Source organism: Panthera pardus, unplaced genomic scaffold (assembly GCF_024362965.1).
Source record: "Panthera pardus isolate Hobbes unplaced genomic scaffold, ASM2436296v1 HiC_scaffold_1, whole genome shotgun sequence".
NCBI classification, from domain to species: Eukaryota; Metazoa; Chordata; class Mammalia; order Carnivora; family Felidae; genus Panthera; species Panthera pardus.
In genome coordinates, this window is record NW_026526654.1 from 11,445,624 (window position 1) to 11,463,252 (window position 17,629).

Consider the following 17,629-nt stretch of genomic DNA (forward strand, 5'->3'; position numbering starts at 1 on the left):
GGCCTTCAGGACAAAGTTCTGTTTGCCATGGGCTGGGTAAAGAAGTCCATTACCACCGGTCTATCGGGAGGTCTGTGTCAGCAGGGACGGGTCATGGTAGATTTAAAACTTCTAGAAGGCACTCTGGAAGCGGCTAGGTCTTTCAAGGACAATAAGGGGCCCCATCTTTTGTGCCCAACTGAACTGTAGAGGATGAGTTGACAGACTCACATCCTACACAGGAAAGAGATTCACACTCCTCCTGCCCACCGATGGGATTTCATCCATGACTTCGCCATATGTAGAAGAACTGATTTCCTCTTATTTGCTTTCGAATAAAGCCAATAAAAGCAACATCTGATGTTCAGAGATGTCGGGGTGGGGGAGGGGAGGGAAGGCAGCATGACCAAATGTCTTTTGAATAGCTAGGGAGTCAGGCTGAGTTAATGACCTGCCGCTTACGTACTACGAGACCACGGCCTATTTTGCTGTTTCTTCCCACGGCACGTGTTTAGATATATGCCATCTTCTTAATCTTTCTAAAATTTTGCTTTTGCTGACAATGGACCAAGCATACATTCCAGAGTGGATTTTTTGAGGCCCCATTAGGATGCCTTTTACACTTACGTTGAGAAATTTGGGACATTTCAAGAGAAATGAACGAATCCTACATAGAGTGCCTGGACCCTGAACGATATTAAGAAACACAACGAGAAGAGTTGCATTTTAATTTCGTTGTCTACCTCTCATCGCTCTCCTTTAGACACTCAAAGCCGCTGCTTTAACTGGGACCCTCAGACAAGCACAGATCCAACAGCCAATCCCCTGGTAGACGAGAGAAATCCCCTCCGCCCTGGAAATCACGGGGTACCATCCATCTCTCCAGCTGAGAGTGCAGCCAGCTGCCTTGGTAGTGGCCAACTACAGGCCTTTTTTTGGGGGTCTCTGAAAGCTGATCCTTCAAATTCAGCCTGAGAAAACAAGCCCGGTGGGTGCTCTGCTCACGATCTGTGTGGTCTTCCACGATGCTTTTTGTAACTCGAGTTCTTCACTCCTCTCCGGAGTGATCTGTCTCCTGTTGGCCTTTCTTGCTCCCTTGGAACTGATCTAAGTCATGTGACATGGCGTGTCAGTCAGACGTTAGTTGGAGACTGTTCTTCAAAGAAAAATTGCAATTACCTTGAACTGACCGCCCGTCTCATGTTCAACATCTAACTGGACACGGCTCTTAAGATCTGACTGCACATCACATTTTATATATGGCTCCTAAGTGGCTAAAATTAGCCCGGGGGCAGATGGCACATGGGTGCATGTATGTGCAGTTCCAGAGTCCTGTGGTCAGTGGGCGAGGCCATTGTCAGCAGCACGGAGATTCTGCGGAAACCGCTCAGTTACCTGCTTACTGTGACCACTCTCTCATGTGAAGATACTGCCTCTCCAACTTGTGAACTATTTCCTCCTCAGAGTAAATGGGCATACAGTGGAAAAACCAAATATGACTCAGAGTAGCTATACTGTTTTTCCACATCTCTCCTTTTAAACTCAGATTTCGACTTCCAGAAGACAAAACCGACAAGGCGGCCCAAAGAGCTCAAGAAAGCGGTTTAAGAATAGGTGGTTTTGTTGCAGGCGGTTGGTAGGAAAATGCTATCATTATTTGTTTATCCCTGAAAATCTACGGATTCTTTGACTCTGACTAATGGGGAAGTGACTACCTTACTTGTTCACACAGCTGTGTGTCCTAACTGGTGCGTGTGAGCCCCCGTCCAGGGGACGCTCCGGGTCAGGTCACCGTCACGCGGGCCTCAGGTCTGCGTGTGGCCTGTCTGTAGCCCTGACCGCCTTCCTGTACCGCTGCACAGCCTCCTGGGTGTGCAGCCGGCATTCTGAAGAACCTCCTCTCTGTGATGCACAGCCTCTCTGTGATGGCTCTTCTGTGTTCCCTCCTACAAGGCGGCTGTCCTGCTTCCACAGCTCCGGGAATGCATCTGTTACGTGTGCACACGCGTGTAGATGTGCGTGCTAACACAGGGGCAGGGGGTGTGGGCATGTGGGGTAAGGGCTCGGATGTGTGCACACGAGGGAGGTTCCTGAAGCAGATGTCCTCAAACCTCAGCAGCAGGCGAAAGCATGTGTCATAAACACATCTGTCCCTGCGGCTGGGATCTGTAGGAGGCAGACCCTGGGAATCTGCTCACGGATCCTTGTGAAAGAGGTTGAGAGACAGGCCGCTGTGTTTATTTTTTTTTTATGCCACAAGAAGTAAAGTAAACTAGGTTAGAAAAACACATTTTATTGCATTTTGAGATTTTCTCATGGACAAACCCTGTCTTTTCTTCTCACTTACGCATGGTTCACTAGAGAACTGGGGAAGCGTCACCAACGTCCAGCAGAGGGCGTCCTCCCACCCACCATCTCGGCTGTGCCCCTTTATGTTCAGGTCGCTTTACGGTTCCAACAAAATGTCAAGCCGCATTCTGATTGCGCATATCTAACGTGCTAGCCTTCCATTACAAAACCAGGTCCGGTTTTCGCCAAGTAGCCTCGATTCCGAAGCCAAGCGCAGAAGAACATTTACAAAGGAACCCATCTGTGCCGTATTTGATGGGACTCCAGGGGAAAAAGGATGCACTGAGAGCCCTACTTCATTTCGTAAACCAAACAGGAGGCCTAGGTAGAAATGCTTCTGTAAGTCAGGAGCTTGCTTAGCATGTGTTCGGTGTTTTAAAATCCTACAAAATCTTACAAAACACTTACGGGAATTCCGTCGGCACCAGGGAATCCGGAAACACCTCTTGCTCCCTGTAAGGAAGGCAGACAAGCTTACTGTGGGCCGGGACACCCACTGCCCGTCACAAAAAGTGGAGGGAACATGAGAAGTCATCATACCACATCTCCTTTCGGTCCTGTGATCCCCGGTGACCCCCTCTCGCCCTTGTCACCTTTGCGGCCCTGCAGTCCTGGGAATCCCTGCAGGCCTGGGGGCCCGGTGTACCCCTGGGGGCCCACTGGCCCTGGCTGGCCCTGCAGAAACAACAGAGTTTAATCACGGTTAATAACAACAGACGAGCATTTTCCAGCGTGCTGCTTTTGAAACGACGCTTTTCATTCTCAAAGAGCTATGATGTCCAGGGAACGTCACATGTAGACAGTTCTATCTCCTGCCACAATTGCCACAGAGTGACTTCTGGCTAAGAAAGAAGGCCTAGAGTGTTAAAAGAAAAAAAAACATGTTAAATGTGAGAAAAAAAAATCATCCTAGATCACTAATGTCGCGTTACCGTGAAATGCTGGCATTAGGTTGGGATGAAAGAATCCGCTTACTTGGCTTTTTAAAAAAATTTTAATGTTTATTTATTTATTTTTGAGAGAAAGAGAGTGAGAAAGCGTGAGCAGGGGAAGGGCAGAGAGAGAGGGAGACACAGAATCTGAAGCAGGCTCCCGGCTCCCAGCTGTCTGCACAGAGCTCGACGCGGGGATCGAACCCACAGACCGTGAGATCATGACCTGAGCCGAAGTCGGACGCTTAACTGACTGAGCCACGCAGGCACCCCTTACCTGGCTTTTTTTTTTTTTAAAATAAAAAATGTGTTCTCAGTTAACAGGAAAATTCCAAACAGATTTCCAATATTTTATCTCTACTCAGTATAATGCCTGTAACAGGATGGAAATGTATATGGCACTCAGGTATCAAAATGATCCCCAGATGTTTAAGTGATCAGATAATCTCCCGTCTACACACATACTACACGCACACACAGAGAAACATTAAAGGTGTCTGAAGCCTGTAACAATCCACACCCGTGGCCATCGGACATGAGTGGCCATTATTTAAAAAAAAGACAAAATGATGTGCTGGTGAGCACACGGAGAAATCAGAGCCCTCGGCACTGAGCGTGGGGATGTAAAACGGCACGGCCGACGTGGAACAGGATGGTGGGTCCTCAAAAATTAAACAGAGAATTGCCATTCCATCCAGCAACCCACTTCTGGGAGAATCCTCAAAATCGCTGGGAGTGGAGACCGAACAGGTGCTTGGACGCCTGTGTTCACTGTAGCATCTTCCCCAGCAGCCAAAGGGCAGACGCACGGCGTTTCCTGGGAGATGGTGAGTATATAAAATGGGGTCCATCCACGCCACGGGCGATTATTCACCTGGCCGGGGGGTGTGGGGGCCTCACCTCCCAACACTGCCAACGCCTGCGGACGTGGGGCCCAGGTGCGGGGGAAGCGGTCAGAATTTCTCTGAGGCGGAAGATACGGATGGAGGTTAAGATCGAGTCGATGGATGAGACCTGCCCCGAAGCTCGGGACCCCTGCCTCCCCCAACAAAGGGTGATTTTGGATGCCCCCTTAGGGCTCCCTCTGGGCCAGGTCAGTTCTGGAGATGATGGGTTCTCTTGCTGTACCCTCCTCGTGTTCCGGAGGGTCCGGTCAAGGCGGAACTCACCAGATACTCCGTCTGAGTGCAAGCATCGCAGGCAGTGGTGAAGCCAGGGTATTTCGTGTCTTTGAACAACGCGGTAAAAGGGGGCTATTGCCACTTTCTTGTCTCCCCCTCGTTGAGGAGGGTTGTGCTGGAAGGTGGGTAGCCCTGACCATATGAACACACGAACCCCAGGCTCACCCTAGGCTAGTGCTCAGGGCCTTCTGCCTGCTACATTTGCTGGAAGTGTGGGGACAAAACGTGCTTTGATTCTGATTTTTACGGATCTTCTCCAGTCGTAATCATTTTTGTTTTGTTGGCACTGTTAGAATACCACCTTCTTGTGATTATGCGGTATGCCCCAAGCCCTCGAATTCCCCCAGTCATGGTGAGGCTCGCACGGCGAGCGTCCTTTTGGGCGTAAAATGTTCTTCAGTAACACTGTCACTTTTACCGTCTACAAAGTTCATCCCCATCTGGGGGGCTCACTGCACGCCTCCAACTAGGAGCGGCACCTACTGTTAACCACAGCAGAACATGTGTGTCTTCATGATGAAAAACCACATTCTTGTCGTGCCTTCAGTAACCTCTCCTCGGTTCCCTTTGATGGGAAAAGTGATAGCGACATCATGTACTCACTTTCCTGCCATTGTCAGTAAACTTCTTTTCAGCCTTTGTTTCTTGGATGGGAAGTCTGGCTTTTGGAATGAGCCTTTCCTCTTCTGAGGCGTGCTATCACTGTGAAATTCCCATAACACAACACAGACCCTTTAAAGGGGCTTCTAGCACATTCACAGTGTTCTCTACCCACCAGTTCTATCTAGGTCTAGAACATTCCCATCACCCCAAACGGAAACCCGTACCCACTGAGCAGACACTCCTCACTGCCCCTATATTTGCTGTCTGCTCTCCGTGTCTGTGGGATCTATCCATTCTGGGTATTTCACATATATGGAGTCATATGTATGATACGTGACCTTTTGTGCCTGGCTTCTTCCACTTACCATAGAATTTCTGAGGTTCTCCCATGGGGTAGCACCTGCAGTACCCCATTCACTTCCACGGCTGAATCATACTCATTGTATGGAGAGACCACAATTTGTCCATTTCATCCATTCATGGGCATTTACGGGGTTCCCACCTTAGGGCCATTGTGGCTCGTGCTACCATGGACGTGCACGTACAATTACCTGTGTGAGTGCCTGTTTTCGATTCTTCTGGGTACAGACTTCGGAACGGAATGGCTGTGCCTTCTGGCAATTGTCTAACTTTTTCAGGAACTGCCAGACTGCTTCCCACAGTGGCTGCATCACGTCCATTCCCAGCAGTGGTTTGTGAGGGTTCCAGATTTCTCCGCACCCTTGCTAGCACTCGCTCTTTTCCCTTTCTTAGAAGTTCTAGCCATCGTGGTGGGTGTGAGGATGGTGACATTCTGAGGAGTTTATCTTGAGCTTCTGACAGATGGGACATTTCACAAATTCCATCCAGCTTCCGCCCTGGGGAAGGGCCAGGAAGAGTCTGGAGAAAATCTGAATCAGACCTTCGTCCCCATGGACTGGACCCTCGCTCTTGCCCACAGTGCAAACGCTGTGCTGTTGAGGCGAAGTGGACATTGACGTCAAGGTCAAGGACCTTGCTCTGAATGTTTTAGTCATCAGGCCTGAGATTTCCCCGAGGATATCCTGCCGGCCAGGGCATCCAGCGTGTCTGTCAAGAGCAGTTGGAATGATCAGCTAATGAAAAGGAGCTTCCTCTGTGCTAATTATCACCAACTTCCACCCTTAGTGGGAAGGTCACGGTCGGAAAACCTATTTCCATCTCTTCCCTTCCTTTTGTTCTAAGTGACGTTAAAAATAAAAATTACCCCAGAAGGAGACGTCTAGTTTGAATGTCTCTGCATAAACCTCAAGGGCTCCTGAGAGTCTTGCGGCGCACTTGACAAAAGCATTCCTGAGAAACATTTCTTAAAAGCCAGCAGATGCTGTGAAAGGAGTGGAGGGACCATGTGCTGTGACCCCCGTCCCGCCAGGCGATCTGATTCAGATCTACGTGTTACTCGCTGGGAGACAGGACAAAGGAAAAAGCATCATTAAATCGCGTATCTTCTGGGATGAAGTGCCTGTTATAGGTTTTATTTTTAAAAATCTTTAAAAACGTTTCTATTTTTGAGAGAGTGCAGGACGGGGTGGGACAGAGAGAGGGGGACAGAGGATCTGAAGCGGGGTCTGCACCAACAGCCGTGAGCCCGACATGGGGCTCGAACTCACGAAGCAGGAGATCATGAGCTGAGCTGAAGTCTGATGCTTAACTGACTGAGCCGCCCAGGCGCCCCCGTCTTGGTTTGAAAAAACGGTTTATCTTATTTTACCCCCATGCCAAACACGTGACAACTGTCACCCCCCACTTGAGAGGAGACAGCGGGGGCTCTGGAAGGAGCCCAGTATCGTGAAGTTGGGTGGGGAGTGGGCCGGTTCTGAAGCTTCCGTGTTCCATTACATCATTGCTGCTCTGAGTGAGGTCCTCGACCTGAATCAGCTCCATCTGGGAGCTTGAGAGAAATGCGGAGTCCCAGGCTTGGCCCGGACCCTCCTGGAGCTTCAGTGACCACCCTCCCCGGGGGGTTTCTTTGTACAGTAGCCTGGGAGGCTTACTGCTCAACACCCCTCCCCCTGCGACATTCTCACAGAAGCAGGTATCTTTTAATAAAAATCTCATTTCATAAAAAATGAAGTCAGGTCTTAGAAGAACAGTTGAGTGTTTACTGCATCAGGCAGAGGAAGATCTAATATTTACGTTTGTTAAGTACTATTTCTAACGAACTTTTCTGGGTCTTAGGCTTCAGTGGGATCTGCAACAGGCCAGAACCAACTTTGCTCCCTGTGAGGACGGAAGGTTGCTCATCATGTCTCCTTCTTGAAATCACTCCTGGAGCCCGTGTGGGATCCAGGGTCGGCGGTGGAAGCTGAAGTCTGGAAAGGTGGATAGAATGCGTCCAGACTTGAATACACATTGCTCAAATACCGCGGCTGCGGCCAGAATGCACTTCAAGGCCTGAGACTCTTACTAAGCTTTCCTGAACTTGGAATTTTCACTTCTGAGAAAAGGGCAGAATGTAACCAGCTATGTGCACGCGGGGGTGACTCCGGGCCTGCGGACGCGGACGCGAAGGTGGGGCGCTGATCATGAAGCGGGGCCCGAGAAGTATGGCCTCACACGCGGCCCCAAGGGGGTGCCTGTTTCTATCCGCAGCTTGTTAACCTTACAGCTCTCTGTGGGGAGGAAGGTAAAAAAAAAAAAATAGCTTCCTTTATCAGAGAAGGATAAAGAGAAATGTTTCCAAGGATAAAACCCTGCTTCACTGCACATCAGGATTTTTAATTTACAGTACAGTATTTTCCTGCTCGAATAAGAATAAGCTTTTCACTTACTGGCCAACATGTGAATAGTAGGAAATCCCTTCTCTTTCTGAAGTTGACTCTTCCTGTCTTGCCTTGTATGGGCAGCGGGCCCCAGCAGACACCCCATATCCTCTCCCGTCCCCTGGGGGGCCCCTCCCTTCCTCGGCTGCTGGCGGTGCGTTCCAGGCCTTCCCGGCCCTTCCGATGCTGCCCTTCTCGGTGACCCTCTGGGGATTCCAGCCCAGGTCCCAGCTCGTTAGAAAATACGTCAAATGGCCCAGAAGCTGGGCAGGGCTACCTTTGAGGATCCAAGAAAACAATTCCTTCAGCTACAACTCAGACTTCGCCGCTGTTCTTAGGGTGAGTGAGTTTTTTGATGGCCCTGGCCGGGTGAGTCTGTACCATTTTCTGAGCTCATGATAACGTGGAGGCATCGGAACAGGACAGAACCTGTACGATAACAATCAGCAGTAACGAGCAGCCGCCCGATCCACGCGAGACAGAGCCCGTGGTCGGTCCGCCACCCTTTGCCTGTGGCTTCTTTGGCGTAACAGAACACCAGCCCTGCCCCGGCTACCATTCCGAATCACGGATTCCACCTATATGAGGTAGAACTATACTGGCCTTGGAAGTCCTGCTCTCCAAAATTATTTGGCACTGGCCACAGCACCAGCATCTATGCAAAGCAAATACATCCACACGTAAGGAAATAAACCGTGACCCTCGTCTGGTTCCATGTACACATGTGTGGTCAAAAAGGGTCATAGACCTGAGTGTAGGAGCTAAAACTCTAACTTTCTGAAGAAAAGCACACAGGGAAGAGTCTTAGCGACTTTGCATTAGGCAACTGTTTCTTAGACGCGCCCCAGAGATCATGAACCGTAAAAGAAAAATGTTGAAAACACCAGAAGGCTTGATCTTAAAGGTACCATCAAGAAATAAAGAGCAGCTACAGATGGGGGGGGGGCATATTTCCAGAACACATATGTCTGATACGTGACTTTTGTCCAGAGTACAGACAGAACACCCAGAAATCGAGGACAGAGACACTCGATATGAGATCTGAACCCACTCTTCCTCAGAGAAGACGACCAGAGGGAAGCCAGTCCACGCTGGTGCCACCAGGGAGGGCTATGGTCAGGACAGCCCCCCAGGGGTGGGTTGCCCGGCAGGACGGCGTGCCAGGACCATGCCGGGGAGGCTGCCGGTGTGATGCGGAATGGGCAGCCTCTCTGGGAAAGTGTGGCAGTTTCTTATAAAGTTAAATATCCGCTTACCGTAAGACCTGTAGGTAAACGTTCATAGCGGTTTGGTTTATTTCAGCTGAAACCCTGGATGTCCAGCGGCTGATGAGTGTAGGAACTGGTACGTTCGTAAAATGGAATACCACTTAGCAACACGAGGGGGGAAATGACCTGATGTGTGCAACATGGAGGACGGATCTCGGGGCGTCATGGTGAGGGAAGCTCATCCCACCCATCCCGCTGGTAGGATGCTATGCTGATATCTGACTTACGACATTCAGAGAAAGCCAAACTAGGCACAGGAAACAGAGCAGTGGTGGCCAGGGGTGGAGGCAAAGGGAGGGAAGAGACTGAGACTTTTGGGGCTCATGGACCTGTCTTCCTTCACGATTACATGTAGCTGTACACGACTGTCAGTATCCACTAAACTGCACGCAAAATATTACCTCAACAAAATTAACTTAAATACAAATGAAGAGAAGAGTCTGGTAAAGACACACATTAAGAGGACAAGTCTGGGGGCGCCTGGGTGGCTCAGTCAGTTGAGCGTCCGACTTCAGCCCAGCTCATGATCTCAGGGTTCATGAGTTTGAGCCCCGCATCGGGCTCTGTGTGGAAGGCTCGGAGCCTGAAGCCTGCTTCGGATTCTGTGTCTCCTCTCCCTCTCCCCCTCCCCTGCTCACACACACTCTCTCTCTTAAAAATAATAAACATGAAAAAGTTAAGGGGCGTCTGGGTGGCTCAGTCGGTTAAGTGTCCGACTTTGGCTCAGGTCATGATCTCATGGTCTGTGGGTTTGAGCCCTGCATTGGGCTCTGTGCTGGGAGCCTGGAGCTTGCTTCGAATTCTGTGTCTCCCTCTCTCTCTGCCCCTCCCCCACTCATGCTCTGTCTCTTTCAAAAATAAATAAATGTTAAAAAAAAGAAAAAGAAAAAAAAAAAGAAGAGAAGCCTGAAGTTCATGGGCTTGTTGGATACGACCAAGTCCTTCTGGAACATTCTTACGAATGAATTTATAAGGTCACTAATGTTTCAGAAAGGAAGAAGGAAGAGGGGACACTTTTAAAACGTCTTATTAAAAATACACTTAGCCAAATGCTTTTTAAAAACGTCTGCCAGGGAGATGAAAAAAAAAAACAAACCCTTAGAGAAACTAAGGGCTGGTCTGGAGTCCAGTCCGGAATCTGGTCTGTGGCACTTGATGTGGACAGAAAGGAGGGCTGTCTGCACTCAGCCTGCCGAGTGGCCGGACTGGAAGTGGGTCAGGACCAAAGAGAAGGCCAGGCGGTCCTGGCCTCCACGATGCACAGTCTTCAGAAAGAACACACCAGAGGCATCACCTCTACTCGTAAGATGCTGCTGTACAGTTTTACCTGAAATGAGTCACATTTTACAGCAGAGGAGAAATGGGTCAGCTCCCGGTCCCCACCCACAGGAGCAGGACGTCTGCAAACTCTGCTCCTTCTTCTAAAAATAGGCAGCACATGGGCCGTCCCACTCGATGGCTTTTACCCCAATGTGAGGCCATGCTTTTTACAGTCTGGATGTGACGCTGCCTGGCATATGTCAGAAAAGCCGAACTTCTGGGAAAGCCTTCCCCTGCTTGCGGCAATAAATACATTTCGTTTGCCTGAACGCGACTGCTTGCCTAACATACCGGCTTGGTTTCTCAAGCCTCCTGGCCCCCAAGAAGACATGGAGTTGGATGTGGATGAACTGAGGGCCTCGGGGAGCCCAGGCGGCAGCCAAGAATGGGCTGGAAGAGCAGATTCTGGGACCACAGGTGTCCCGTAGGCAGGAAATGCTCTAACTGAGCTCTGACTACACGGAAAACAGTATTAGTGCCCAGAGTAACTGCAGCAAATGGCCTTCGTGTCCTTATGAGTGATACAAGGGCTCCTGGCTGTACTTAGGTATCAGAAAGTGACAACCAGAATACGAGGCGATTTTGGAGTTACCAAATCAGGCAACCGCAGGTAACTAAAACAGCCGTCTACGTGTACGGTCTCAGTGGAGACCATTCATTTCCATGTGCCAAGACTCCGCCGGTCTCCTTAGATCATACTCCTAGGCCACGGTCGAGTGTGACGTGACTCACGGCAGACCCTGTGCGTTTCTCTCACGGCCTTGTGATTGGCAAACAAGCCCTGGGGGGGATGCCTGCACACAGGGGAGCCGCAGAAGACACCCTGTGTGTGGGGCCTCCTGATGCTGGCTCCCCTGATGAGGTCATCAACTGGCCGGCAGGAGTGCGGAATGCCTTTTGGATGTTGGTGGCATGGACTAGGAGCAGGACCAACAGTTCTATCTAGCTTGCTTTTAGAATAAACACAGTCACCTGAAAGAAAACTATTCTTTTTTTTTTTTTTTATTTTTTTTTTTTTTTATTTTTTTTTTTTTTAATTTTTTTTTTTTCAACGTTTTTTATTTATTTTTGGGACAGAGAGAGACAGAGCATGAACGGGGGAGGGGCAGAGAGAGAGGGAGACACAGAATCGGAAACAGGCTCCAGGCTCCGCGCCATCAGCCCAGAGCCTGACGCGGGGCTCGAACTCACGGACCGTGAGATCGTGACCTGGTTGAAGTCGGACGCTTAACCGACTGCGCCACCCAGGCGCCCCAAGAAAGAAAACTATTCTTGAGGTTGGCATTATATTGATTTTTTTAAATATTTATTTTTTTTTTTATTATTTTTTTTTTTAAAGAATTTTTTTTAACATTTATTTATTTTTGAGACAGAGAGAGACAGAGCATGAATAGGGGAGGGGCAGAGAGAGAGGGAGACACAGAATCGGAAGCAGGCTCCAGGCTCTGAGCCATCAGCCCAGAGCCCGACGCGGGGCTCGAACTCACAGACCGCGAGATCATGACCTGAGCTGAAGCCGGACGCTTAACCGACTGCGCCACCCAGGGGCCCCTTAAATATTTATTTTTGAGAGAGAGAGAGAGAGCATGCACACAAGCAGGGGAGGGGCAGAGAGAGAGGGAGACACAGAATCGGAAGCAGGCTCCAGGCTCTGAACTGTCAGCACAGAGTCCGAAGTGGGGCTTGAACCCACAAACCATGAGATCGTGACCTGGGCTGAAGTCGGATGCTTAACCCACTGAACCACCCAGGCGCCCCTGGAAATCCATATTTTTAACAAGGTCCCCAAGCAACTCAGATGCAAAGCCAGGTTTGGGAGTCAGGGGACAAATATAATTCTCACACAGGACAGGTGAGGGGACAGCCCAGGGAGGTGGAGATCTTAACCCACAGCTCTGCTGGCCCTCCGCCCGAGAGCACTTCATGACATCCTTCTGATGACGCTCCAGGTGTCACGGTCAGGGTGACCCCCTCCGCTGACTCTAGGGGCCTGGATGCTTGTGTTCGTCAAGTGAATGTAAGACCTCCTCTCACTTTATGACCCAAGGACTGCTTCCTCACTCCCCTGCACAGAGGACTGTGTGACCCTCCCCAAGGTGGACGGGAACTGTAGCCCAGCAAAATGCGTCAGGATGGAACTTTCCATATTTTCAGCATTTACAATGTTTTTGCCTCCAAGAGTTAAAGAAGAAAACTCCCGAGGGTCAGTGACCTTATTCCAGTGATTGAAAAAACTCCAGCAGGGGCCATACTGGTTCACTCTGGTTGCTTTGGATCTGATGATGCTCCTATATCCAGTCTTTGGAGACTCCCGGGGTCTCCTTGGGAGGACCTGAAACCCCCACCACTCATTTCAAAGGGAGCCGGTCTCCACAGAGCCCAAGAGCAGGCTGTTTCTCAGAACGCTATGCAGTTTGGGGCCGTTTTCTTGATCCCTTGTAATATTTTGTTTTCTGAGGATAATGATTTCATTCCCTTTAACAAAATGAGACATCCCTCACCTTTTAAAAGAAAACCTGGCTAATGTACCCCAAAGTAAGTCATTAGAAGTTTTAAGAGCAGTAACCATGTTTTTTTTTTTTTTAATTTTTTTTTTAACGTTTATTTATTTTTGAGACAGAGAGAGACAGAGCATGAACAGGGGAGGGGCAGAGAGAGAGGAAGGCACAGAATCTGAAGCCGGCTCCAGGCTCTGAGCTGTCAGCACAGAGCCCGACGCGGGGCTCAAACTCACGGACCGTGAGATCATGACCTGAGCTGAAGTCGGACGTTTAACCGACAAAGCCACCCAGGCGCCCCAGTAACCATGTTTTATGCGCATTTTGTGAGAAGTTGGAAGTGATGAGTTCAAACAGTGGATGCAGTTATGCATTTAAGTTCAGATCCAGCATTTAAGTTCAGATCCGAGCAGCTTGGCTCGGAGCCAGTCAGGGCTGACGGAGGTCCCCGTGGTCACAGGAAGCATCACTGTGTGCACTGTCCTACTCTAGAAGGCTGGGTAAGCCCTGAAGGTGGTGGTTTGTCACTTGCATAGGCCTCAGGGCTCCTGAGTGCGGGGTGATGTGGGACGCTCCCCGCCAAGTGGCCTGATGGACGTTCCCAACACCAACGTCCCTTACCTACAGGTGTTGGGAAAAGGCTTTCTGCTTGTAGACCACTTTTACGACCATTATAACGAGTTCATGGTTTCTGGGGCACTTTTGAAGCACAGTGCCAGTGCGTAAGACTTGTGGGGGGCTATCGCCCTCTGGTTCTGTCCCCCAGTATGCCAAAGTGTGTCACCTACAGCCTTAGATCCCTCCCTCACTCTGCTCCAGCCCGTGGAATTACTGATCTGGTTCTGCACTGGGCAGGTGATCTGGTTCTGCACTGTTGGGGAGAGGGCTTTTCAGGCGTCAGCGTGGATCACAAAGGCAGAGCACCCAGACTCATGGGGAGGGATGCCGGCCTTATCAAAACTGTGTACGATCGGATAAAGAGAGATCAGCCGCCGAAATCAAGACCTAGGAAACCAGGCCAGGGTTTTGGAATGCCGCCCCCAGGGATTTACTTCTGGTAATCTTTGAACCACGCTGTTTTGAGGACAACTGTTAGCGATATACGGAACATGCTGGAACCATTCTGCACAACCACCGTAACTCAGGAGGAGCAAAGGTTACAGACAAAAGGGGTGTTTGCCAACTGGGGTCTGGGAAAAGCTATAAAAGGAAGCTTTGCGACACTAGCTGAATGTTTCTTTTTAGAATAAAAATTTCACTCTATCAACAGAAGACACCTTCTCACTGCCTCCTCCTACACTGCGGGTCAGAGGAACCCGGTGCAGTTCCCGCGGCTGGCACTGGGTGGCAGTCAGTCGCGCTTTTGGGAGCGAGACCCCGCCCCACTTCAGACTTCAGGTTTGTCGCGTCCAAGATTTTGGGACTGTTCTGGGTGACGATGACCCCCTTCCGTGGGACAGAGGGCAGGCCCCTCAGTTGTCACGGGGAGCTAACCTCCCAGGGGGAAAATTCTGATGAAAATGTTCACGGCAGAATTCCAACGGTGTCGAAAGAGCGTATCAAATTCCGGTTTTCTCTTCATGGGGCACTTGAACTAACAGTAATTAATTATCTTGTACTTCCCTTCCCTTTTGACTTGCCCAAAGGAATGTGTTCTAAGTACACAGAAATAGCGGAGGACCCGTTAGACCCAGACCCAGTGCAGAGTTCCGGGAGACAGCAAAGTAATAAGTGCAACCAACATTTCTAGAGTGGAGCGTTCACGGTGTGGAAAACTTTCCACCAGCAAACGGATTTAATCCCCATGGCACCTCTACGGGGCAGGTGCCGTTCCCATATTGGCTCCGAGGATGGATTCGTGCCCAGCTTTGTGGGACGTGCCCAGAAGGCAACGTCAAGGCGCCTACGAACGCCCCTTGAGTAACGGACATGACTTGGGACCCTGAATCATCTGTTTCACTGATCTTCACGAGGCTACAACAAAGCCAAAAGCAATGGCCAAAGTGACAAAGCCAAACAGATGTACGCCTGGGGTTCGCGCAGACCCAACAGAACAGAGCCAGTCACCTCCCTGGGAGATTATCTGAGAACCTGCTTCTCTGCTTTAACCCAACGCTGCTCAATTGCCGCCATTTCACGGCTCATTAATCCGCCTCCTGCTAGAAAGTGACCGGGGCAGAAAGAGAAGGTGAAACTCCAAGTCACTTCTGTTACTTTTTAGCAACTCTGGTCAAGAGGTATGCGGGGGGGGGGGGGGGGGGGGGGGGGCTGCAGGCTAAGACATCAGGACACAGGGAGGGGGGCAGCTGGACGCATCCCATGACTGTGTTCTCTCTGGCACTCATGCATACTCGCTGTTGAGGGAAGACCATGTTAGCAGACTTCTCAACGGTTGAGGAGGTTTTTATGGTAAGAAGATTGGATCGCTAAGTATTTCCTGAACAAAGGGTACGCTGGATCTGTGAGAGTAAGTTTTCAGATACATGGAACTTGCTGGAAAATCACCTCTGGCAAGAATAAGTTCCTCGGGGAGAGGCCCGTCGGGACAAAGCAGAGCCCGAGACAGGAAACAGGGCCACGTACTGCTAGTGCCATTTCTTTTTCTTGTTTTAAGGTTTTTAAAAATGTTTATTTGAGAGAGAGAGAGAGAGGGAGAGGGAGAGGGAGAGGGAGAGGGAGAGGGAGAGGGAGAGAGAGAATCCCAAGCAGGCTCCACACCATCAGCACAGAGCCTGACGTTGGGCTCAAACCCGTGAACTGTGAGATCATGACCTGAGCCGAGATCAGGAGTGAGACGCTTAACTGACTGAGCCACCCTGGTGCCCCCACCAGAGCCGTTTCTAAGGGGAGGCGAGACTCCCCTGGAGGGAGGGAGGAGACCATGTCAGAACTGGCAGCTACTTGGTTGGGAACACAGTGAAAAGGTGTGAAAGTGGCTTCTAATTGGATGTGGCAGAGATGTTACGGGACAGAGAATGGGAGCTGTTTCCAAGAGCAGGCGTAGAAGGAACCCCCAGAAGAGGCGTGTAGAAGACGCTGGCAGGGGCCCGGATCGTCTGCATCGGGAGTGCAGGGCGTCCACAGTCCCCAGCCGTGTGGGGCTGTCCCAGCAGGGGCAGATGCTGGTGGTCCACCCACGACCGAGTTACAGATTTGTGCAGAGAGCTCGAAGAACCCCCAGGATGTCAGAAGCACATTAGGACATCTAAACATAGATTTACTTAAGGACACGTGGAATTAACTGTAAGCTTGGGAACAACTCCTAGAGAAGGACATAGCGCTATCTAACTTGGGGCCCAAGTGGTCTGGACCCGGTAATGTGGCTAGGTCGTGGTGAGCGGCCGGCCATATTCTAGTTCATTAATTTTGCACACTCCACGTTGCCCTTGAAGTTTGGTGCTGGGGGAGGTTACGTGGCAGATAGTGAAACCAGATCAAAGTTCAGTCTCCTTATTTACATCTTTAAAAGTGTCTAACGTTTTGGAAACGGTTCCACAGAGTATTTGTTGCAAAGATATTATCAATAATGACATCTAGGGGCCTCTGGGTGGCTCAGTCGGTTAAGCATCTGACTTCGGCTCAGGTCACGATCTCACGGTTTTTAGGTTCGAGCCCCGCGTCGGGCTCCATGCTGACAGCTCGGAGCCCGGAGCCTGCTTTGGAGTCTGTGTCTCCTTCTCTCTCTCTGCCCCTCTCCTGCTTGCACTCTCTCTCTCCCTCTCTCAGAAATAAATAAACATTAAAACATTAAAAAAATAATAACATCTCGTGCACTGGTGGAGATTCTGGAACTGCTGAGCAGAGGCACGTGATGACGGCGACTGTCCTCGGCCACAGAGTGGATGTGTGAGCTGAAGGTCCGTGTCCGCCATCAGGGTTAAATCCCGCTAACAAAGGGCTGGCAAGCACGGTCGTGTCTGACACAGCAGATGGCTATCTGGACATCCTGGACTTCCCTCCGAAGACTCCCCGGTCCAGAGTGGCTATTTGGATCAACACTGAACACACATCCGCAATTAAAAAAAGAACAACAAACCACGAGAAATTGATCTTTTTTCAGTCTGGTGGAAAGATAATGGATGGCTCATTTGTACAGACATGAAACCCGGGGTCCGGGGTGGGAGGAAACCAAATGACATTAACACTCATTCCAGAGAAGTGACTCAGCTATGTGCTGTCCTCCTGACAGGGGCAGAAACAACCTCCAGAATGCTCGTTCTTCTCAAAGCCATTTGCCGGGAGAAGAAATAGCAATTTTCATCCACAAAATGGGAGGCGACCACGCCACACAGCCACCCCTCCAAGGCACATGCTCACTGCTGACGTGCTCCTTCGAAGACCGTGTGGCCCGAGACAAGATGCACACGGTTCACCGAAAAGACAGGGAGCCTCGACGGGGAGGCTCGGAACACAGACCTGGAGGCGGGCCGATCAGCACGCATGGTTCCTGCTGTCTGTGGGAGCTGGAATAAACATGGCAGAGTTCATCCATCACACGGCTGGAGCCCAGCATCCTTGCGAGCTTCCCCCCAGAAAGCCCTGCCCTTCAGACTTGGGAAGATGTTCCCTTCTGTGCTGCATGTGGCCGTGTTGTTGTCCATCACGGTCACGGCCTTGTCAGTTGGTCCTGTTCTGCACATGGTGGGCCACAGGTCGGGGTAACACCGTGAAGGTTAGGGGTTTCCTCTCCGCCAGCCTGGGTCGCTGACCCTCCAGTGG

At 50.5% G+C, this 17,629-nt stretch overlaps 1 protein-coding gene across 2 annotated transcripts in view; it reads right to left on the reverse strand.

Annotated features, from left to right (window-relative positions):
* The window catches only part of COL4A2 (collagen type IV alpha 2 chain), a 174,997-nt gene that overhangs the window by 68,913 nt on the left and 88,455 nt on the right, over positions 1–17,629 (reverse strand). For both annotated transcript variants that reach the window (XM_053889011.1, XM_019443909.2), the window contains exons 5-6: positions 2,869–3,003; positions 2,737–2,781 (exon numbers count right to left, since the gene is read on the reverse strand). In XM_053889011.1, coding sequence (XP_053744986.1) covers positions 2,737–2,781; positions 2,869–3,003 — 180 coding nt within the window. The remainder of the gene's footprint in view (positions 1–2,736; positions 2,782–2,868; positions 3,004–17,629) is intronic.